General features: G+C 39.4%; 1 protein-coding gene across 2 annotated transcripts in view; it reads right to left on the minus strand.

The window, feature by feature from the left end:
- The window catches only part of PTCHD1 (patched domain containing 1), a 62,924-nt gene that overhangs the window by 13,973 nt on the left and 23,748 nt on the right, over positions 1–25,203 (minus strand). For both annotated transcript variants that reach the window (XM_079122848.1, XM_079122849.1), the window contains exon 3: positions 5,164–5,824. In XM_079122848.1, the coding sequence (XP_078978974.1) occupies positions 5,164–5,824 (661 nt within the window). The remainder of the gene's footprint in view (positions 1–5,163; positions 5,825–25,203) is intronic.

Genomic DNA, 25,203 nt, shown 5'->3' on the forward strand with positions numbered 1-25,203 from the left:
ACTAATCACAAAATTAGATTACACAATCTCTTTGTAAATTAGCCCCAAAGAACAATGGATCATTATAAACAAAGATAGGAAACAAACCTTGAAAATATTGTATAAATTTACTCTTATTTTAAACCACATGTACACAAAAGTATGAACAACAAAACTCTTATAAACTTTTTCCCCCTAGACACTACTGATTTATACTTCATATTTCCATGGCACTCTAATTGAGGAATTTTCTGTCATTCAGATAGTCACATTGTTGCCAAAAATGGATTTTTACAGTCATATATTAGGTTGAACCATATGAAATTATCATCTTTGTAGTTCAGAAATGGTTGCGTGTTGGTACCAATTTTCTAGGTCAAAAATGGATGGATATTGTTAATTTCATATGATTCAAATTTTATTATTATCTGACTGATCACCCCACCGCCTGCCCATCTTTCTCTTGTTAGGAATATATAAGAATATAAAAAAAAAAACTTTCAAATTTGGTTGTTTAGAGTAAAAATATTTGAGTGTTCCAGTTTTTCAGGTGGACCTGAATTCTTACATAAGAACTTTTAGCCCTCCCCCTTTTTGGTACTGGGGATTGAACCCAGAAGTGTTTTACCACTAAGCTATTTCCCCAATCCTTTTTTCTATTTTATTTTGAGTCAAGGCCTCTCTAAATTGCTGAGGGCAGCCTCAAACTTATAATCCTCCTTTGCCCTAGCCTCCCAATTCACTGGATTATAGGCATGCACCACCATGGCTAGTCCCGACCTCTTTTTTGAGTTCCTTATGCTGCATTGTATTTCAAGTGGCATCGTATGAGAACAAATCCTTGAAGAATTGAATCCGACCTGACTTCTATTAAAAATACAGATAATTTTAGTAGACATACATAACTGGAAGAAGTCAAATTTCCCTGCTATTATTATTCTTCTCCTAGCACTTAATCCATATTATTTTTTTTCTTTCACATCCTTGAATCTGTGTGGACTGGTTGGATAATTAAGAAGGAAGAGGGCACTCTTGGACATTTATGCTCTTCCAAATTTCCAAACATTTGAAATGGGGCTTGAAGGGTATTTTTTGTCTTATCTGATCTGCAGGGTTTTGTATCTTGATAAATGCAAAGCAACCCTTATAAATTAGATTACCACTTAGGAACTAATACTCAAACTATCTTTTACCATGACTGCAGTTCTCTCCTTTTAGCAGCACAGAATGTACATGAAGCAACAAACTTTCCATATGCACAGGGAAGAAAAATCTTCCTTCTGTTCCTTCTATATTCTCTAACATTCCATTCCTTTCCTGATTTGTGTCTGATCAGCAAAGCTGTGGAAATAGTATGCCTACAAGGAGAGCTAGCACATACAAAATCTATGCCAATTTCTTAAATCATACCCAACTGGAGAACAATGATGTAAATTCTCATCCTTTAAAGGAAATTCTATAACAGATTAAAATGATGAGTGTCATATATTTACACAGTAAGTACTTCACTACCTGATATCAATATAGTTTGGAAAAAAGGAATGTTATTTTATGCATGATATGGAGTATAGACAAAATAAACTCTTCTCCAAATTATAGTAACTAAAAAATGTCAATGAACATTTATAATACTGTAGACCTTTTAGGATTTCAGCTCTAAATAAACTGATGTGACTCATCTGGACAGAGGTTTTGGCAGAAGTGGGATTGTCTAATATGCATGACACTGATTAAAAACATTCTAAATCATGATGTATCTATGCTTACATCATTGCCAAAATGATTCATCTGTGTAGGATATATTCTTATTGCCAGAGATGTCACGTATCATCTTAGCTAGAAACACACAATCATATCCCATTATGGTGAACTCTCAGAGTTTGTCCAAATTCTTCTTCTGGAATTTTGTCAGATTAATACTGCATAACACACGTGGTCTTAAAATTTTCCATTCTAAATCTATTGCCGTTTTGGCATGTGGCTGAATCTGGCCTTATGTGACCAGCATCACACTGAGACTGCTGAATTTTAAATGTATAATGTTTATCTATTATAGACCTATTGACGGCCAAGAAAATGTCTACATTTGAGAATTTTTCTAAGATATTTTCCCTCCTAAATGAGATCATAAATAAATATATTTGATTTGATATTGTATTTATATAACATACTAAAAATCAAGAAATTTTGCTTAAATCTACTTAGATTAAGCATAGAACTCATTATGTTATCATCAAACAAATTTAAGTATGGGGAAGTTAATTGACTGGTATAAAACCCTTACCACTGCATTACTTCTTGGTCATTTGAACTATTTATTGACATTTTAGGACAGATCATCAAAAAACAACTAAACATTGGCCTTAAATACAACATTTATGAATCTGCTCTTGCTTATATTTCATTTTACAATCATACTGTAAGAATGAAGAATTTATCTGAAAAATCCAGAAAAGCAACCTAAACCCAGGCACTGTTAGTTTTATGAGCATATTAACACTCATTACATCACACAAAGTATTTATTGCAAATGGGCCATAGCTACTAAAATGCATAGCTTCCTTTCACGTTGTGACTGAGTAATTTGAGAACTCTTTGGGTTAAAAATGTACAGAAAGGTTGCACACTGATTGTCTGCAGGGAAAACTGCCATCACAATCAATGCATGTAACATTCCTCACAAATCGCAAACAAGGAAATATTAGGGACCTGCAGTGCTTGTTCTTTCACTACAGATGCCTGATTTTTCTGAATTGATGTAAAGTTCAGTGATACTTGGTCTCTGAAGAATTGTGGAGCTACTTACTATTTCTGGACTTGTTTTTAAAATGCTCCTGTGCTAACAGCATCATTCCATTCCACTATCTCTTACTTCCTTCCCTGATCCAGATAGAGCAACTTATGCTATGATCACTGTGGCTTTGCTTTGACCATTTTCTGTGTCAGGGATTTCCTGTAGCCCCTCAGAGTGAATACACCATCACCACCACGTTCAAACATTCCCCTGAGTTCATAATAGGAATAGGAAAAAATCTGTGGCCTTGCAGCCCCAGCAACCCTACTGATGCCTCACATGTTGCATATTGTTTTTTGTGTTGATTTTTACTTAAAATATTTCAAGCTACTTCAAAAAATACAAAGATAAGTTGTAAGAAGCATTGTATACTGAAATTTATTTTATATAATAAAATTAATGTTAAGAAGTTTGGAATACAGCTATTTTATGTTACTTAAAATTAATTCTAAGAAACTTTAATTATAATTTTATTTTACTTAGTACATTTAATTTTTAAGAAGTTTTAAATATTGTAATGTGCTTTAGGCTCACTGGTAACAACCTGGAGTGTCAAAAAGCCAGCAGCAATAGTCCTTTTTCTAGCTCTGACAGTCTTTTTCCCTCACCTTAAGAACCTTACTATCTCCCTTCAGTCCCCCACCCTTTTCTTATTCCTGTTTATCTTCCCCCTGCAAAAGCAACAACAAAGAACCACTATTTTTAAAATGAAAAGCTAAACTCCTTCTACCTCCCCCCAACCACTTCAGCATGTGACTAATCATGAGCAAAGCATCTTAATTTAAACCTTGAGTCAAGTCTCTGTGGAAGCTACTAATACTCAGTCCTACTCACTCTTTGAGGCACCTCCTTGTATTCCAGAATTGACTCACATAGTCTTGGGATTATTTTAAAGAAGGAAGTTATGCTGCTCTCTTAACAGACTGAACTCAGGAGGAAGTATTGCAATCTTGTTCTCTGTTGTTTTTGGCAGTGACAAGTAAACCGCTCTAGCAAATTCTCAGATTGCTTAGTCTTCACACAGTGCCCCACTTTCCACAAAAGCTACTAGTATATGTTTATTGACTAGGACTTAATTCCCTCAGGCCACAGAGCACAGAGGGCAGAATGTAATTCTGTGGCCTTGCAGCCTCACCAGCCCTGCTTATCATTTAACCATAATGCAGTTGAGATTTCCTGAGCAAATTCTTTTCTACTACTCCAAAATAGGGCAGAAGGCATACTAATGAACTCAATCATGGTAATTTCCCAGTCAACAAAAAAATGCCACTTCATTTGTAATGTTAGTATCTGCTTTCAAATGACATTTTAATTTTGCTAAAGGAATTGATGAGAAGTTGACACAAAAAAAGGGAGAATGCTAACTTCTTGAATCCTTGGCCTATATGGAACTCTGCTATCAGGCTGGGTGGACATGTCATCTCTGTTACTGAATGGACAAAGCAACTAATGTTATGACCACAGTGGCTTTGTTTTGACTGTTATCTCTGTCAGGGAATTCCTAAGGCCCCTAGAGTGAACACACACCATCACCATTACTTTTAAAACATTCTCTTGAGTTCATGGTAAAAAGAGGGGGAAAAAAATCCCTTTCTATGGATATCACATGTTGCTGTCCTCTGTGTGCTGCTCACATCCACCCTATCCGTAAGGTGGGGAAACTGCTGGTAGCATACATTATCAGTGCCTAACTCTAACCCTCCTATTCACTGTTTTGAGCTTATTGAAAGCTTCTTGCTAGAGTCAACTGGGGCTTTCTTTGGCTGCAGGAGTGTGCTTAGTCTTTCTGGGGAAGTGGTGAAGACTTAACTACCCTGGGGAGCATCCCTCAATGAATCACACATAGGGTTTCTGGGTAAATATTCCAGCTTCCTCATCCCTCAGGGGAGGACCTTTCTTGAGGTGTGTTCTACCATTTCTCCCAAAGGTCTCCAGCAGGAATGAGCCACAGGTGCTCAGGAGAGTAACCTGATCTTCAATCTGAACTTTCTGCCTTCCTGTCTCACTTTGTCATTGCCATACTGGTGCTTCCTGGGCCTGCCTCCCAAATAAATGACTTGTATCTGAATCCTTGTCTCAGGGTCTGCTTTTGAGGAAGCCCAACCTAAAACACTGGGTCATAGAGAAGATTAATATCTGCTAAATGCACACAGCTACCTAATGGAAAATCAGGGCTAGAACCCAGGTCTTTCCATTTCTGGCACATTTCTGGCCAGATTAGGTTGCTTCTTACTGATGACCAGCACCTTTTGGAACTGATCCTAGGACTTCTGGGCACAATGAAGATACAATAAATGAAACCAAATTGTTATATGGCTCTTCTTGACCTTTTAGGGACCCAGTTAACACCATCAACAGGAGAAAACAGAAAAATGAAGGGCAGTAATTACCTAGCATGACGAAAGGGACTCCCAGGAAGGTGGAATTGTATTTCCCACCAGTAAGATTGATGATCCCAGCTGCAGTGAGAGTGGCTAGGCTTATGGTTACCAACCCAAGCAGGCCTAGCCAGGGTTTGCTGCGGACGCAGTCCTGCATAGAGCAGCAGAGGATGGCCATAGTGACTACCAGGATCAGGCTGGTGACCAGGTAACGTTCTGACACACGGCTGGTCTTCTGGAAATCTTCCCTCAGTGATGAGGATGTGTAAGGGTACATTTTGACTTTACTGTTGTATTTCTGGAACAGTCTGACAGTGTCGCAGAAACTGGACTCCCACCTCTCAGCCACCATGTCATTGAGACTGTTGATTGACTGCAGGTAGTAGGTGAGCTGAATGGCCTCTGCAGATTTCACCCGATCCTTGCTGTGCACAGTGACACCCCCAAGCTGGTGCCCATTATATACGGCCCTACCATCCTTTAAGTGGGTGATCGGGTATGTGATAGCAAAATTGGTCCGATTCATAGCCCGAGCATTCTTTAACTCTTCCAGGACGTGTACTATGTCATCCACGATGCAAGTCTTATCATTATTCAGGATACATATGTGAGCAAACGTGTAATTAAAACCAGGTCTTGGTACCTGGATCTTGGTCACAGCAGCATGCAACTATGGGGAAAAAAATGACAATTAGTGTTTATTACTAAAAATTAGACATTAAGAAGTGACATTACTCTATGAGTTCAAATATTTCTCTTGCATTTTTTTTTCTGAGGGGAGAGTCATTTATTCCATCTGAAAGCCAAAGTGTTCAAATGAAAGCCAAAGCGTTCAAATGAAATGTTGAAACCTTAGATCTGAAATAAGTAGAAGGAATGCAAAATATATGTTTGACCAATGGTTTTCACAGTGTGACCCCTGAACCAGCAGCATCAGCATAACCTGAGAGCTTATTAGAAATGAAAATCCTCAGGCCCTACTCCAGTTCTAGTAAATCAGAATCTCTTGGGTTTGGGTTTTCACAATCCCTCCAGGGGATTCTGATGCAGCTAAAGTTTGATAAGTGTTGCATTAAAGCACCAGCATTATTTCTGTATGGTCTTTACTTGTGACCCAATTGGTCTATAATATTTAACAATCTTATAGGTCCCCTGTTAACTCCTCCTCTGGAGAACGTGACTTAAAAAGAGAACTAAGGTATAATTCTGAATGCAGAGTTCCTCTGCAGGCCAGGCCCCTGCTGCCAATTTGCAGGGCAGCTAAATAATCTCCTCATCTAATCATTCTATACCATAAAAGATAAGAATTTCACCTTGAGAGCCCTTGTTTTCTTTGGCATTCCTTGTCTGCATGTATGGTTAGGGAGACAAAATTGAAAGAGGCTGGCTGGTATCACAGCAATGATGTTAAAAGAGCACAGTGAGATTTACTCTACCCTTTGCCTCCTGTCAAATTTACTGTACCCAGATACCATCTGTCTACCATCAAAGTACATATGAGAATATGAACATTAATTGAATAGCCCCTACTGCATGCCAGGCACAGTTCTAGGTCCTTTATGCAGATTAGCTTACTCAGTTCTTGCAGATAACTATAATGTAGCATGAATACTAGCCTTATCTTACAGATGAGGGAATTGAGACAAAGAGAAGCCAAGTCACTTGCTAAGGTGTCACACATAGTAAGAGGCAGGGCTGGGCTAAATCAGGCAGTCTGGCTCCAGAACCTGTGCTATTTTAGCCCCTCAGCATACACTCTAGGTTGGCAATGCCAGGAGCTGAATAAGGGTTCTTGCCTGAATTTGTGCTTTTACTGCCTTGCCCCTAAAAAATCACAAGTGTCTGAGTTCAGATATGTAGGAATATGTGTAATCTGTGTAAAATGAGAAAATAAGGGTGTGGTGGTGGAGGGGTAGTGACTTAAATGAATTACTACTATGTGTTAGTGTTACATACCTTAAATTCTCTCAACAATTAATTTTGCAGTTGAGAAAACTGAAGCTTGAGAAAACCACAGAGATAGAAGTAGTAGGGCCAATTGCTGTCTTTTAAAATGTTATCATGTAACTGTTTCAGCTGTTGATACCTACGTGGGCCCCCAATTTAACTGTTTTGACTAGCTAGCTAGTTATTCTCATGGTGGCTTTGCCTTTTCTGTATCAAATGTGTCCAGTCTGTAAAATGAAGTCAGTGGCAGATGCGTAGTTGAGTGTTAAGTAAATGAGTGCATCTAGGACTCTGTCTAGCACTGAGTAGACCCTTCCTTAAATGTCTCCATGACTTGGATATATTTTCTCTCAAATATGTTTTGGATGGATTATCTGTTAAGACATTTTGCTGTGCGTGTGTTCGGGGTGAGTGGGATATTATGCTTTTTTGAAAATGTTTGAGGGGCACCAGCTGTCAGTCTTTTAGTTAGTAAAGGCAATGAGCTGTTAATCCAAATTCTCAGTGTCCCCTTCCCCCGTATATCTTCAAGAGTGCCAAATTTGAGGTTTACAAAATACTTTATTGTATTACGTTTAGCTGAAATATTTTGGTATGTCTGTCTCTGTCTCTGCCTGCCCATACACATACATCTCACAGAGAAACCTAGGAAGCTATTTTTACAACCCTAACTTTTTGATGTTTGGGTTTAATGGTCAGCAAAATGTCTTCCAGTGGATTTTGGCTGAAAAAATGTGTTTTCATCTATTCTTCTCTAAGAATACTCCAATCAATTTTGATCAAAAAGTTCCTGGAACTGGGGATGGATTTATATATAAATATCTTAGTGGTGGAGAACTTGCCTAGTTTGATCAAGGGCCTGGATTTGATCCCCTGTACTGAAAAAAAGTCTAATTACAAAAATTTTCAAGATGTACATGGTTATTTTGGAAGAAGGAAGAATGAAGAAGAATTTAAATGTAAATATGAGGGATTTTGATTAGTGTTAAAAGAAAAACTTTGGGGAAAGATTCAGAATAGACTAGAAAAGGAGTGGTATTGAAAGCATGCATATGTGTAATATTTAGTGCATTGTTTGTTCCCATGAGGAGTGTAATAAATCTCCCTTAGAGTGATTACCAAATATGTCAAGAGAAAAAAGATTGCCAAATAAGATGGTGTTAAGCCACAGGACTGAACCCAATTATAGCAAAGGGATATTTTCCATCCATTCTCTAAGGTGACCACGCCCTGCTGAGTGGGGAGCTGTAAACTACTCAGTGATCTACTAAGTCTGTAGATCTACTGCTATGACCCCTGGGGCCATACATTGAAGTACACATCATGTTCACCTCTGTACTATCAGAGAATAGGAGGGAGTCTTGGAAAACGAGAACCTTACTGAGATGTGAGAAGGAAAATTTCTTAACTCTCAGCATCAGAGCTGCTATGAGATGCAGCTGCCTTGAATATCCGATGGAGTGGTGGGTAGGATGTGTGTCACTTTTGCTTCTGAGTGGCAGGGTGATGCAGAGTGACAAAGCAGTCAGAGAGGGGTGTTGGCTGAGGTCTCCCACCTGGCGAGGAGAGTCTTTGGGATTCTTCAGTGGGACAAAAGGCGAGGAGATAATAAGGCTTGGGAAGTGAGAGTCAAGACTCCTTTCTATGATTTCTAAAACAACTCCGTTATGATCTTTGGTTCTCATGAGTACATATCAAGTATCCAATTCACTCTTGGGTTCCTATATAGCCATGGGCAGACACACTGCATGTGCTACCTAAACATTTGCCTGTACATGGTTTTAGAATGCCCTGATTTACTTTTCTAAAGGAGACCTGATCAGGATGGCAGAAACATTAATAGACATTCTAAATTGTGGTGTCAGATATATTCACAGGGCATAAAGCAAGTCAGAGATCGAAGTTATGCTTCAGATAATCCACAAAATGTGTAGCCACAATTCACAAACAAATTTATTATTAAATTGAGTAAGAGACTTTCAGAAAAGGAAGGGAAAATGACACAAAGGTAAGAGTCCTGACCATTAATGGAGTCCGAATCTATCTTGTGAATCAATATATAATCTATGTTTAGATTCCAGTATTCACTCAACACATATCCAATAAGTACTCATCAAGTCTGTGTTGTGAGTAGTAGGATAAATTCCCTAAATTTAGTGTGCTTGCACTTATGCAGTAAAAGTCATGAGATACAATGTCCAAAACAATGGGAAGACTCTAATAATAAGCAACATTAAGCACTTTGTAGTAGTAAAGTCCAATCAGTGTCAATTATGATCATGATATTTTTATTATTATTGTATTTATTGCCAAAGATGCCAGAACTGCAGGTTAAATTGGCATTCCATTCTAAGGCTCTGAACATACCATTTAAATTGTTAGCTTCTTTGTTCCAATCACTCTTCAAGTTAAGAATGATAATTGTAATTCCAACTAGTCTACTAAGTATTTTCTATGTAGTTTAAAAATATTATTCAATACTGGGGCTGCTGTTGTGGCCCAGTGGTAGAGCACTTGCCTAGGGTGTGTGAGGTACTGGGTTTGATACTCAGCACCACATATAAATAAATAAATAAATAAATAAATGGTATAAAATATGATAACATTATAAAAAACTCATTCAACCAAAGACCCTATGGAAGTGGTTAAATTGTCATCTGTATTTTAAAGTTAGAATAGAACAACTGACACTTAAAGAATTTTAATAAGTCACTGAAGATGACCCAGTAAGTAAAGGGAAGATAGATGCAGGATTCTAATTTAAGCCTTACTTCATAGCAGAAAAGTTAGCCCTAGTCTAATACAAAAATCAACAGTGAGGATGAAGAGAAATTAAAGAAGAATGAAGAATTGTCAGTCCACCTGGCTCAAATGACTGGTAGTAAAAATAACTGATCTGTAGGACAGTCATACTGCTGATCTGCACTCTAATAAGGGCTAGAAATAATCCAAATAGCCAAGCCTCATCTTTAGAGAGCAGTATTATGTAGCCATATTAATAGGTAGGGATGGGTTTTGAATTTATTGACTTTTCTTATTTTCCATCCAGTCTCTGGAGTTGCCAAATAAAAATTTTTAGACAGACTTACTAAGAAAACAAAAAAGGCCATGGGGCACAGAAGAAGTTTTGCCTTCCAGTATGGTTTCTGCTCTTTACCTTGGGTGTGTTGGAGACCTTAGGAATATAAGTAATATAATACTTTTTCAGGACTATGACTTCAGATCTCAGACTTATCAGTGGGAAAAAAAGGGTGGGGTTGATCTACGTCATCTTTTAAGGAAAGACCCTTCTAGTTCTAACACTACATAATTCTAAAAAGAATGGCATTCACAAACTCTACAATCAGTATGTCATAAATATCAATCATAAATATCAATTTGATACACATTATAGCTGCTTGAGGTATGCTTTTCTGACATACTGAAGTTCTTTGTAGAGCAATGACAGATCTGATAGTAGATGAAACTCAGAAAGAAAATAGATTTATTTTAAAAAAGAAAAAGATTCTCTTCCCTGAATGATTTCCTATTTGGGGAGGCACTGGCTCTTCTAATCCCCTTCTGCCAGAGCCTGGGACAAAGCCAGTATGGACTGCTGGTCACGACAGGCCAGAGTCTAATTTCCTCTATGCCTCTTCTTGGCACACTCAGATTTTCCTCAGAAGACAGCAGGGGCACCTTGTATAAGAGAGTACAGAAGGGATCTGGGAGGAAGGAAGTGTCTGCTCCTGAGTGGTGATTAACATAGGAAAAATACCTGTGAGGTTAGCGGATCTTATACAATATATTTCCACTCTCTTTTATTTGTTTCTTGTTAAAAAGGGAAGAAGGGAGACAGGAAGGCCACTCTTCCCATCTGGGGCAATTAGCATGCTCTGAAGCAGTCTCAAGCACCCCAGCAATCTCAACTGTGAGGGAAGACTTAAAAGAGGTGTGGGTTCTGTAGGTCTCCAGCAGGATGGAGCTCCAGTCATCCCCAATGGGAGTTAGCCTGATGACAGCCCATTTATCAGCTGCCTTCCTTTCCTTGTCTCATTCTTACCCAACCTTCTTCTACTCCTTCCAAATAAGCTGCACACATTTTAAAAAAAATGTAAAAAGGAAGATTGTTGGTTTACCTTCCTCGCCTACATCATTTACCCCTAAATATTACCTTCCCATTGACACTAAACCAAAATAGTTTAAAAACGCTTTCAAGGAATATTTGGGTTTCACCTCTAAATCAAATGGTTTCTTCACTGAATCCTTTCAAATCTTGATCTAGATCTATATTCTGCAACCATAAACAGGTAGGTACCAACTGGCAAGGTATCCTCACCTAGGACACAAGAAAACACCTTGAAGTGGATGAATCTGGTCTCTGCAGTTCATAAATTACGCTAGCTCCCTTGGTGTTATGTTCTGTCTTTGCATGATCTCACTCTCACCCACTCTCTTTCCTCTTCTTTTAATAGAAATGCATTACATCAGAACACCAGAAGTCGCAAGTTGGGGATTGTTACCGTGATTCATTTGTAGTGCAGCCAAAAGCAAGTTAGTCATCCCTTAATAAGTGAACAGAAATAATCATTCTGCCTTTGAAACATTACATTTTCAGAGGACACCAAATTTAAGCTGTGGACAAAGCCAAACAAGTGACTATCTAGCCACACTCTTCCTTTGCATGTGTGTCATGTGTGCCAAACCATGATCTCTGTCAATACTGAAGTTTTAGTACAGGTGTGGGAAAGTGGAGCACTTCTGGTTTGCTCCTTACTTTATACTGGGGTAGGGTTAAACATGTGGGTGTTGACACTGGAAAGTATCTAAGACAGTCGCACTTTGTAATTCCCCCAAACAAGCTGAGTTCATCTTTGTAGCCTTGGCTGGGATAACAAAGCAGCTTTGGAGTTGACGGGAATAAATCTGAGATTTTAAAAATAAAAAATAGTAATGGTGAAGGAAAAATACAATTGCAATATCTCACTACAAGTTTTGAAATGATTCCACATTGGTCTAAATGAAAAAGATAATACAGTAAATCATAGGTCTGATTTTTTAAAATTTCCATAGTCTAAAAGAAACTTTAACTTGGTCAATTTAAAAAAATCCTTTGTGGGGGGTTTTCAAGATGGCGGCCTAGAGGGTGGCTGCATTACGTGTTGCTCCAGAACTCAGGATTCAAGAGAGGAGATATTGAGACGCTTGGGACCAACTCAAAGTAGCCGGGTGACTCTCACCCCCTGGGGGGGCATCCCGGATGGGACGGGGGTCCCGGAACGCAGGAAACTTTGTGAAGTAGAACTGCCGGCGAGACGCCCCTCCCCCCGCTGGAGCGCCATAGAGGAGGCCACTCGGCACAGCGCTGGGACTCGGAGCAGCCACTGGGGCTCCGGCGGCTGCCCGGGGGAGGAGTGGCGGGGAGAACTGTGTGGACTCAGGACACCGGGGCCTGCCCTGAGGAGGAGGAGAGGAGCGTGGCCACTTGGATTCGGAGAGACTGCGCCAGAGCTGCAGGCGGTTGCCAGAGGAGAAGCCGCACGGCGAGCTGTTTGGAATCAGAACGACGCTTCTGAACCCCGGGGCCTGCCCTGAGGACGAGGAGGAAGAGGAGCGGCCGCTTGGATTCGGGTGACTACACCAGAGCTACAGGCGGTTGCCAGAGAAGGGGCTGCGTGGCGAACTGTTTGGACTCTGACCACTTCTGAACCTCGGGGCCTGCCCGGAGGAGTAGGAGAAGGAGGAGAAGGAGCGCAGCGGGTCCTTTGGACTCGCAGTGACTGCATTAGCGCTCCAGGCGGCTGCTCAGACGAGAAGGCGAGTGGTGAGTTGTTTGGTCTTAAAGTGACAGCTCCTGAACACAGGGGGGCTGCCTGGAGGAGAAGCGTGGTGGGACGCTTGGTCTTGAGGGACCACACCAGAGCTCCGGGCGGTTGCCCAGAGGACCCGTGCAGCAGGTCACGTGGATTCAGAGCCACTCAGAGGGACTGCTCCTGAACACCCGGGGGGTTATCTGGAGAAGGAGGAGGAACGGGCAGGGTCACTTCGACTCGGAGTGATTGAGTGCCCCGGGCTACGGGTGGTTGGTGGGAGGAGGAGGCACGAAGTGAGTTTCTTGGACTCCTAGTGACCGCACCGGCATACTGGGCGGCTGTCTGGAGGAAGAGGCCTGTGGCGGGTCTCTGGGACTCTGAGCGATTGTTCGGGGCCACAGGTGGCTGCTCAGAGGAGGGGCCACGCAGCCAGGCGATTAGGTGCAGAACAGGGTCCCAGGATCTAGGAGGCTTCTGGGTGGAAGAGCCGCACAGAGACAGGCTTAGGGCGGAGCGAAGGTTCCAGGCCTATGGGCAAATTCTCTGAGGAGGGGCAGCCTAAGGAGATTCATCTGCGAAGGGTGAGGCTCCCAGGCCCAGGAGGTAGGGCCGGGCCCCTGGAAACTTTGCAGAGGAAGGCAGCCCAGCCCAGGCAGTAGCTGTAAATTGAGGGGAACCTCTAGGAGGAAACTGACCAGCGAGACCTCCCCACCGGGTGAGTCTTCCCTGCTGGGTGAGGTTTCCCACAAGGACGGTAAAACCAGAGACTCAGGCCCAAACAGGCCTTGCCTCAGCCCACAGCCTAGGTCCCCTTTGGATGACCATTGGTCAACAAGTGGAGGCACCTCTGCCCACTAGCAGGGAATATACCCCACCTGAAGGCCACCACTCCTAGAGAGGCAGCTTCCTTGTGGAGCACCGCATTGTCAACCTCCTCCAAGACTTCAGCCTACTGAAGGCTAAGAGGGGATATATATAGAAATCTTCAGGGTCATTGTAAATCAACAGAGGAAATCTGCAGTATCTCAGCGGTCCACTGATATCTGAACAACATGAGAAAACAAGGAAAGAAAATGCTGCAAACAAATCTAGATGTTATATCGATAAAACCCAAGGACAGCATGGCAGAAGAAATGACAGAAAAGGAGTTCAGAATGTACATAATTAAAATGATCAGAGAAGCAAACGAGGAGATGAAAGAGCAAATGCAAGCATTGAATGATGAGATGAAAGAGCAAATGTAAGCATTGATTGATCGCACCAATCGACAGTTAAAAGAGCAAATACAGGAAGCAAAAGATCATTTCAATAAAGAGTTAGAGATATTGAAAAAAAACCAAACAGAAATCCTTGACATGAAGGAAACAATAAACCAAATTAAGAACTCCATAGAAAGCATATCCAATAGGATAGAACACCTGGAAGACAGAACCTTAGACATTGAAGACAAAATATTTAACCTTGAAAACAAAGCTGAACAAACAGAGAAGATGGTAAGAAATCATGAACAGAATCTACAAGAACTATGGGATATCATGAAAAGGCCAAATTTAAGAATTATTGGGATTGAGGAAGGCCTAGAGAAACAAGCCAAAGGAATGAACAACCTATTCAATGAAATAATATCAGAAAATTTCCCAAATCTGAAGAATGAAATGGAAAATCAAGTTCAAGAGGCTTACAGGACTCCAAATACACAAAATTACAACAGACCCACACCAAGGCACATTATAATGAAAATACCGAACATACAAAATAAAGACAGAATTTTAAAGGCTGTGAGAGAAAAGAACCAAATTACATTCAGGGGGAAACCAATACGCATATCAGCAGATTTTTCAATCCAGACCCTAAAAGCTAGAAGGTCCTGGAACAACATTTTTCAAGCCCTGAAAGAAAATGGATGCCAACCAAGAATCTTATACCCAGCAAAACTTACCTTCAAATTTGACGATGAAATAAAATCCTTCCATGATAAACAAAAGCTAAAAGAATTTACAAAAAGAAAGCCAGCATTACAGAACATTCTCAACAAAATATTCCATGAGGAAGAGATGAAAAACAAAGAAGCAAATCAGCAAAGGGAGGAATTATCCTAAAGGAATTGTCAAATAAAGGAGGAAACAAGTTGTGTCAAACAAATAAATAAACAAAATTTTAAAAATGAACCAAATGACCGGGAAACCAAATCATTTCTCTATAATAACCCTGAATGTTAATGGCCTGAATTCATCAATCAAAAGACATAGACTGGCAGACTGGATTAAAAAGAAAGATCCAACAATATGTTGCCTGCAAGAGACTCACCTCATAGAAAAAGATACCCATAGATTAAAGGTGAAAGGATGGGGAAAAACATACCATGCACATGGACTCAGCATAAAAGCTGGAGTATCCATCCTCATTTCCGATAATGTGGACTTCAAGCCAAAGTTAGTCAGAAGGGATAAAGAAGGTCATTTCATACTGCTTAAGGGAAGCATAAATCAGCAAGATATAACAATCATAAACATCTATGCCCCAAACAGTGGCTCATCTATGTATGTCAAACAAATCCTTCTCAATTTCAGAAACCAAATAGACCACAACACAATAATACTAGGTGATTTTAACACGCCGCTCTCACCACTGGACAGATCTTCCAGACAAAAATTGAGCAAAGAAACCATAGATCTCAACAACACAATCAATAATTTAGACTTAACGGACATTTATAGAATATTCCATCCAACCAAGAGTGAATACACTTTCTTCTCAGCAGCACATGGATCCTTCTCTAAAATAGACCATATATTATGCCACAAAGCTAATGTTAGCAAATACAAGAAGATAGAGACACTAGCATGTATTCTATCAGATCATAATGGATTGAAGTTAGAAATAAATGAAAGAGTAAAACACAGAAACTATTCCAACATCTGGAGATTAAACAATATGCTATTATATGATGAATGGATAACAGAAGATATTAGGAAGGAAATTAAAAAATTCTTAGAGGTAAATGAGAACAAAGAAACATCATATCAAAATCTCTGGGACACTATGAAAGCAGTACTTAGAGGGAAATTTATTTCATGGAGCGCATTTAATAAAAGAAGTAAAACTCAACAAATAAACAACCTAACACTACAGCTCAAAGCCTTAGAAAAAGAAGAACAGAACAGCACCAAAAGTAGTAGAAGACAGGAAATAGTTAAACTCAGAGCTGAAATCAATGAAATTGAAACAAAAGAAACAATACAAAAAATTGACAAAATAAATAGTTGGTTCTTCGAAAAAATAAACAAAATTGATAAACCTTTAGCCACACTAACAAAGAGAAGACGAGAGAAAACCCAAATCACTAAAATTCGGAATGAACAAGGAAATATCACAACAGACAGGATGGAAATACAAAACATAATTAGAAGCTATTTTGAAAATCTATACTCCAACAAAATAGAAAATTTCGAAGATATCAACAGGTTTCTAGAGACATATGAATTGCCTAAACTGAATGAGGAGGACATAAACAATTTAAATAGACCAATTTCAAGTACTGAAATAGAAGAAGTCATCAAAAGCCTACCAACAAAGAAAAGTCCGGGACCAGATGGGTTCTCAGCCGAGTTCTACAAAACCTTTAAGGAAGAGCTCATTCCAATACTTCTCAAAGTATTCCATAAAATAGAAGAGGAGGGAACCCTCCCAAACTCATTCTATGAAGCCAATATCACACTGATACTTAAACCAGACAGAGACTCATCAAGGAAAGAAAATTTCAGACCAATATCCTTAATGAACATCGACGCAAAAATTCTCAACAAAATTTTAGCAAATCGCATACAAAAACATATTGAAAAGATAGTGCACCATGATCAAGTGGGTTTCATCCCAGGGATGCAAGGTTGGTTCAACATCAGGAAATCAATAAACGTAATTCACCATATTAATAGACTTAAAGTCAAGAATCACATGATTATTTCAATAGATGCAGAAAAAGCATTTGATAAAATACAGCACCCCTTCATGCTCAAAACACTAGAAAAAATAGGGATAGTGGGAACATTCCTTAATATTGTAAAGGCCATTTATGCTAAGCCCATGGCTAATATCATTCTAAATGGTGAAAAACTGAAAGCATTCCCCCTAAAAACTGGAACAAGGCAGGGATGCCCTCTTTCACCACTTCTATTCAACATCGTTCTTGAGACTCTGGCCAGAGCAATTAGACAAACCAAAGAAATTAAAGGGATACGAATTGGAAAAGAAGAACTCAAACTATCCCTGTTCGCTGATGACATGATTATATATTTAGAGGAACCTGGAAATTCCACCAGAAAACTCTTAGAACTCATAAGTGATTTCAGTAAAGTAGCAGGTTACAAGATCAATGCCCATAAATCCAACGCATTTTTATACATAAGTGATGAATCTTCAGAAAGAGAAATTAGGAAAACTACCCCATTCACAATAGCCTCAAAAAAAATAAAATACTTGGGAATCAATCTCACAAAAGAGGTGAAAGACCTCTACAATGAGAACTATACAACACTAAAGAAAGAAATTAAAGAACACCTTAGAAGATGGAAAGATCTTCCATGTTCTTGGATAGGAAGAATTAATATTGTCAAAATGGCCATACTACCTAAAGTGCTATACAAATTCAATGCAATTCCAATTAAAATCCCAATGACGTACCTTACAGAAATAGAGCAGGCAATTATGAAATTCATCTGGAAGAATAAGAAACCCAGAATAGCTAAAGCAATCCTTAGCAGGAAGAGTGAAACAGGGGGTATTGCAATACCAGATCTTCAACTCTACTACAAAGCAATAGTAACAAAAACGGCATGGTATTGGTACCAAAATAGAAAGGTAGATCAATGGTACAGAATAGAGGACACGGACACAAACCCAAATAAATACAATTTTCTCATACTAGACAAAGGGGCCAAAAATATGCAATGGAGAAAAGATAGCCTCTTCAACAAATGGTGCTGGGAGAATTGGAAATCCATATGCAACAGAATGAAACTAAACCCATATCTCTCACCATGCACGAAACTAAACTCAAAATGGATTAAGGACCTCGGAATCAGACCAGAGACCCTGCAGATTATAGAAGAAAAAGTAGGTCCAAATCTTCACCTTGTTGGTCTAGGACCAGACTTCCTTAACAGGACTCCCATAGCACAAGAAATAAAAGCTAGAATCAACCACTGGGATAGATTCAAACTAAAAAGCTTTCTCTCAGCAAAGGAAACTATCAGCAATGCGAAGAAAGAGCCTACAGAGTGGGAGAATATCTTTGCCAATCATACTTCAGATAGAGCACTAATCTCCAGAATCTATAAAGAACTCAAAAAACTCTACTCCAAGAATTCAAACAGTCCAGTCAACAAATGGGGTAAGGAAATGAATAGACACTTCACAGAAGAAGATCTACAAGCAATCAACAAACATATGGAAAAATGTTCAACATCTCTAGTAATAAGAGAAATGCAAATCAAAACCACCCTAAGATTCCATCTCACCCCAATTAGAATGGCGATTATCAAGAATACGAGCAACAACAGGTGTTGGCGAGGATGTGGGGAGAAAGGTACACTCATACACTGCTGGTGGGGCTGCAAATTAGTGCAGCCACTATGGAAAGCAGTGTGGAGATTCCTTAGAAACTTGGAATGGAACCACCATTTGACCCAGCTATCCCACTCCTTGGCCTATACCCAAAGGACTTAAAATCTGCATACTACAGAAATACAGCCACATCAATGTTCATAGCTGCTCAATTCACAATAGCCAGACTGTGGAACCAACCTAGATGCCCTTCAATTGATGAGTGGATAAAGAAACTGTGGTATATATATACAATGGAATATTACTCAGCCATAAAGAATGATAAAATTATGGCATTTGCAGGCAAATGGATGAAATTGGAGAATATCATGCTAAGTGAGATAAGCCAATCTCAAAAAGCCAAAGGACGAATGATATCGCTAATAAGTGGAGGTTGACACATAATGGGGGCGAGGGAAGGGTTAGAGTTAGGGTTAGGGAGGGGGGCAAGTATGGAGGAAGGAACTACTGTATAGAGGGTAAAGAGGGGTGGGAGGGGTGGGGGGAAGGGAAAAAAATAACAGAATGAATCAAAGAAAAAAAAATCCTTTGTATTGTGAAGATGCCTATATATCTGTAAAGTTAGTTTCTGATTAGAATAGTTAGTTTTTAACTCGCTGTGTCCTCACTGGACATTCATGATCAAGCTTAAAATGTAGTTGAACAAATTTGTGGGTGATGAGTTTTGCCAAATAGCTCTAAAAGGACCAGATGCTCATAGAAATGGGAGAATATTAGACTGATTGGTCAAACAACAAAGGAGCTAAATGCACAGGGGGAACACTTGAGAGATGTTTTAAGATTTGATCAAGATACCAAAACTAACCATGCAAGGGACAGGCAAAACAGGATGCCAACGACATTCAGGTCTAGAGGATGACTGAACCTGATTGAGAGAAGTATTGCATCAGGAGTCAGAAGTTTTTCATTTTAGGCCTGGTTCTGGGTTTTCTGGCCACATACACAGAGATAAACAAAAAGTGAGTCTATGAAAACGTAGTACTTCCTTCTGTGAACCAACAATAGTTCCTCATTACATTCAGAACTAAACCCAAGTGCTAATTGTGGCCACACACACACACACACACACACACACACACACACACACACACACACAATCATCCATCACCATTTCTTGTTTTAATTTTTTCAAAAACCAGTCATGATATATCATTACATTATATGTGTCTTTGTTTCTTTATTCTGATGCCCCCATAGGAATATGAGTTCTGCCATGCTAGGATGTGTGTCTGTTTGGCTCATCTCTCTGTCTCCATTACTTAGAATAGTGCCTGGAATACTTACTCCATAGTTGTGAAATAAACACATGGATATAATAATCTCAGAAGTGAATGAGTCTATCTCATGGGCATGATGAAGGTCAAGTGAGGTGATGGATACAAAGGATTTCTATAAACTCTAGAGGGCTATGTATTGCTATTATTACACAGTAGGAAGCATGGATGGTGTCTCCTCTGGTTAGTGGTCTTAGAGCTGTTCAGACATAATCTAGTATTGATTCCTGATTGTTCTAAAGCTCCTGTTCTTTTTCAACTTGATAGTATTTTATATTTCATGCAAAGGACATGGGTTAACAGGTCAGAATGCCACAAGTTCAACTCCTTCCTCTGTTAGGACTAGCTTTGAGACTAGCAGACACAGCTAGGTCCTCTCAATATTCCTCCACTTCTACTTCAGTACACATCAGCCCTACTTCCAGCCTAATGTGGAAACACTAGGACATTAACATATTACCTCAATACCAAGCAGCTTGAACCTATTTCTCAAGACAGTTTGTATGTAAACAACCCAGCTCACATGTCTCTCCCCCAAGTCAAATAATGCTGAAGCATGTTTCCTTACTGGTACCCCGAGTTCCCCAGGAGGATTAGACTCCAGTTTCCCTCAGAGTCCTCATAACCAACCGCTTCCCTTCCCTGTCTCGTGTGGCCATTTTCTTCCCAGTGCTTCCTTGGATTGTCTTCCAAATATACTACTTGCATGGAGTCCTTAACTCCAGATAAGCAGCTAGAGTAAACCAAAGTAAGACAATGACTTTAGGCATTTAATTCAGTTTTATTATCTATAAGATGGAGATAATCCTTACACCCTAGAGTCACTGTAATAACATAAAAAATGGTATCTGGCCTGACTGTTAGCATTAGATTATGCCACATGAAATTGTCCTTTCTATAGGTTCAAAAGTAGGTCGGTAGTGGCAATTTTATGTGGTTCACCTAATTGACCTTCAGTGAGTGAGTGTTCTTTCCCTCTACTATCCCCTCTGTATTCCCAAGAGTCTTGTCAGAACCTAAGCTTCCCTAAGGGGTATATCAAACACTTTGGTTTTCAAGGGAATTTAGTGTACCAAGGCAGGCTTTCAGGAACAACAGTGGTTCTGGGCTTGGAAAGATCTTACTTATTCCCTTTTCCACAAGTGTAAATAAGGCTGTACACACCGTGGGCATAAGCCCTTGCACACAACTTGAATGCACACTTTTAAGCCTATGGGAAAAATATAAAACTCCATATAAGCAACATCTCTGAAATATTTAAAACTGAATAATTAGTAACAATGTTAAATTGAAAAACTATGAATAATTGTCTCCACTGGATGAGCTCTTTGGCTTTTTTTCCCTTGAAAAGACTAAGTTTCTAATGGGCACTGAGCTTGAGAACAATGAAAATTACAGCTGATGAAAGAAGTAACAAGAAAAAAGATCCACCTAATGATGTAGTAACCACTCTCTTGAATGATGGACCATAAGTCTTACAAGAATGAGTACTTGATGCAATTCATAAGAGGGTATATTGCCTGACAGTGCATTTTTTTCTTGTAAATAATTCTTCTTTTCTCAAGGTTCTTATACAAAGCCAATGCCTTTAAAAAAATTGCAGAAGTATCACAGCTGCTGTTCTCCCTTTTCTGATCTGAAAAGAGGTCTGAGAGAGCAAACTGTCAAGGCTATGATAATTTCTGTGATGCAGAAATCAGGAGGTGCTGATATTAGTGAAATGGTTTGGCTTGGTGGAGCCACACTGCTTGGGCTCAAATCTTGGCTTTGGCGTTAGTGGAGGCCTACCTCAGTTTCCTCATCTATAAAATAGAGACAATAATAGTGCCTACCTAATTAAGGTTGTTCGAGGATAAATAAGAAATTCAGTGTAAAATGCTCAGTATACTCTATGACACACAAATGGTACCCAGTAAATGTTTGATAGTAAAATCAAAATGAACAAACAGAATGTCCCATTTCTGTCTTCTGTTTTGCCTTGCTCCCTCCCACTTTTTTTCCTTTGAGTGATGAAACTTATTCATTTGTTCTTGAAAAGTATATTCAATGAAATGTAAATATGACAGATTTTGCCATGAGATTAAGGGGTACACGGAGTTAGTAGCATGCATTGGTATAAATATTTTAAGTGAATAGCTGGATAGTGTTTAAAAGTTGGTATTCCCTAATTCCAATATAAGTTCCCAATCTGGAAACCATCCCATGTTTTTCATCCTAGTTCCCTAGTTATATTATTGTGTACATCAACTAAAGGAATCCAGACCAGTCAGGGAAAGATGGTAGGTGGAAATGAAGAAATCAAAAAGATATTTAGTCCCTACTCAGTGTTAGGCATTGTGCAAATAATGCTACATCCATTATTTAATTATCACAGCAACTGAGGGAGTAGATATTATGCCCCCGTTTGCAGGTGAGGAAATTGAGCCTCAAGGAGCCTAAACAAACCTGCACACAGTCACAAATTCAATAACTGAATCAGCCCAGATTTGAATGCTAGACTCAGAAGATTGTTCCCTAATGGGAGTTTCTTTGGCAAAGACTTTATTTCCTAATGTCTCTGCTTTGGACATTTGGATATTGGTAAATTTGCTTTCTGGTATTAGACTTAAGCACAATCCACCATAGCATGATATACTACTGCCATAGAAAAGTTAAGGGGTTAAATAATACAAAGCGGCCTAGGAAAAGCAACAACATTCTGACCTGTACTGAATATTGAAGCCCAGTGAATTCCAGATATTTACAATAGAAACCACAGAGAAAGCCACAATCCCCAGTGATGACAGCCATACTTAACCAGCTGGAGCTGAAAACAGATGTGAAAAAGAGACAGGACTGACAAAAGTCCAAATAGCATCCTTTGTACCATGTATGTTTCCTATTTTACCCATCCCCCACAGCCACAAACACAAGGAAAAGAACAAAAACTTTGCAGTTGTATTGGTAAAAAGGGCTCTCAGCTTGAGGACTTATTGTAAAACATTGAACTGAAGTTAGGGGTGTTATAGGACTTGGGTATCCATCCCTCCATAAAGGCAGTTTAACACTAGAATATAAATGTTCCATGAGGGCAGGGGCTTTGTCTGTTTCATGTAGTCCTGTATCCCAGGCACCTACAATAATGCTTGGCATACAGAAGGAACTCAACAAAGATGTGCTGGAAAAGAAAGAATATAAAAGGTTTGTTCCTTTTTGCTGATTTATATTTTCTCTGGTGACATTGAATGATATTTCATTTGTACCCAAAGGCTACTGTGCTACATGCATATCATTTACATCTTAAATAAACAGATGACATTGAATTTGGTCCTGTTGCTTACATGCTGCAGACAAATGGCTAGTCTCATTAGACAAATGGATACTGTTAGACTATACTCTAAAAAAGTACATGAGCAGAGAAACAATTAAGGTAGGAGATTGGGGACAGAAATAATTATGTGTTGTGCTTAATTATAGGGCACTTTGAATTTTTCATGTGTATTGGATTTTTTTAGAAGTTAAAACAATACAGAAATCTATAGAATGGTATAAAAACTCCTCTGTACCTACCATCAAAAGCCATATCTATTTGAAGATTCTGCCACTCTGTTACTGCTGTCAATGGGTAGTATTGCCATCTAATTTATCATACAAACTGGAACAATTATGAGAGTGCAACAGGGCACTGTTAATTTCATGGGAATAACAAGCATAAAGTGGTACCACCACAGGCAAACCAGAATGCATGTTCTAACTATGGATGTTTTAGAGGATATGAGTGATGTGACTTTGTCTCTTCATGCTTCACAGTGGAACTTGAATGGAAATCATTTAATTTGCTAATGGAACCTAGAATATTGCCCATGACACTACCCAATCATCATAAAGGACCCCAGAAAAGGAATTTGGAAAAACTTCTACCTTCTGGATGAATGATTAGGGAAGGGGAGGAGGACTAGAGGGATGGGGAAAGAGAGCAGGGTGAGGGAGGGGAGTAGGGAGAGTGGATATGATCAAAGCATGATATGTATATGTATGGAAATATCACAGTGAAACACATTGATTTGTACATTTAATATGATTTGGTAATTATAAAATGAGAACACAGTAAAAAAAAAAAAAAAAAAGAAAAATTCCTATATCTAACTACTTCCAACTGTACCTACCATTTCACTATTGAGATTTTCTTCCATGACAAGGCTCTGATATTTTTAAAAATACAACTATTCTGAAGTCAAGTTTTGCTTCCTATTGCAGAGGTGAAGTGCATCTATACAACCCTCAAAACATTTCATCTACCTTCCCTGAGTACACCAACCCTGCTGGAATCGCAGGTGGCATCCATTCAGCTATTTCACTGACATGGAGTTCTGGAAGTGGTTTACTCAGTCAGAAGCAAAGATTGCTTTAATGTCCAAAGATGTCACTCTGGGTGATTCTATCTTGCTTTAATGCTGACAGTGACTTGCTGATTTGGCTGATGAACAATTTCAGGCTTACAGATGTGAAATCTGTGCTGGGTCTCAGACCCTGGGCAGGTGGGAGGACAGGGCCTTTTTGCTTTGTTGAGAATTAGTGACCATGCAGAGAAAGTCTTCTGCACCTCATCACCAATTATAATAATTCATTTACTTTACATGTATTAAATGTCTGCACTATGCTGGGAATCATGTAAGCCCTGGGGATATAAAGATCTTTAAGACATAATTTTACCCTCAAGAAACTTCCAGTCTGGGGGACAGACTTTAGATATATTGTTGGAATTGGTTAGCACAGGCAAACCAGAAAATGAAGTGTCATAGTACTATGACCATAGTAGCTTAAAGGGTGTAGGGTACAGGGAGTCTAGTATGTTGGTGTGTTATGTGAGTGTGGGTGACTGTGACTGTGTGCATGCACACACATAAATATACATAGAGCAGCGGGGGTAGTGTGTGGATTTCTAAGATGGGAGATGTATAGTTTACTAATGGAAGGGCATCCATGCTAGACTTGTGGGCATCAGGGAATACTTCTTGGAGGAAGTGACTTGTAAATTAGGACTAAAGAATGAAGAGTTAATCATGGGCTGAGGCTTATCTAGATGTGAGGTACTGGTGGGGAGAGTGTTTCATGTGGAAGCTGCAGCAAGGGCAGAGTCTCAGAGACAGAAAAAAGATACCAGGGTAAATGGAAGTAATTTAGTGTAGTGGGAAATTTGAAAGTTAGAGGCAAGAAAGGTTCAAACCATACAAGGCCTTGTCTACTGAACTTGGAAGACAGATTTTGTCTTGTGGGCAAGTGGGAACCAATGAAAGGTTCTAAACAGGGAATGAGACGATCAGAATTCTGTCTTGGAAAGATCATGCTACCTGCAGTGCAGTAACTAGATGGGGAAGGCTGGAGAGTGAGGCAGAGAGATGGAATGAAACTCTAATACAAAAACTAGTTCACTG

This window comes from Sciurus vulgaris (genome assembly GCF_902686455.1).
Source record: "Sciurus vulgaris genome assembly, chromosome: X".
Taxonomy (NCBI): domain Eukaryota; kingdom Metazoa; phylum Chordata; class Mammalia; order Rodentia; family Sciuridae; genus Sciurus; species Sciurus vulgaris.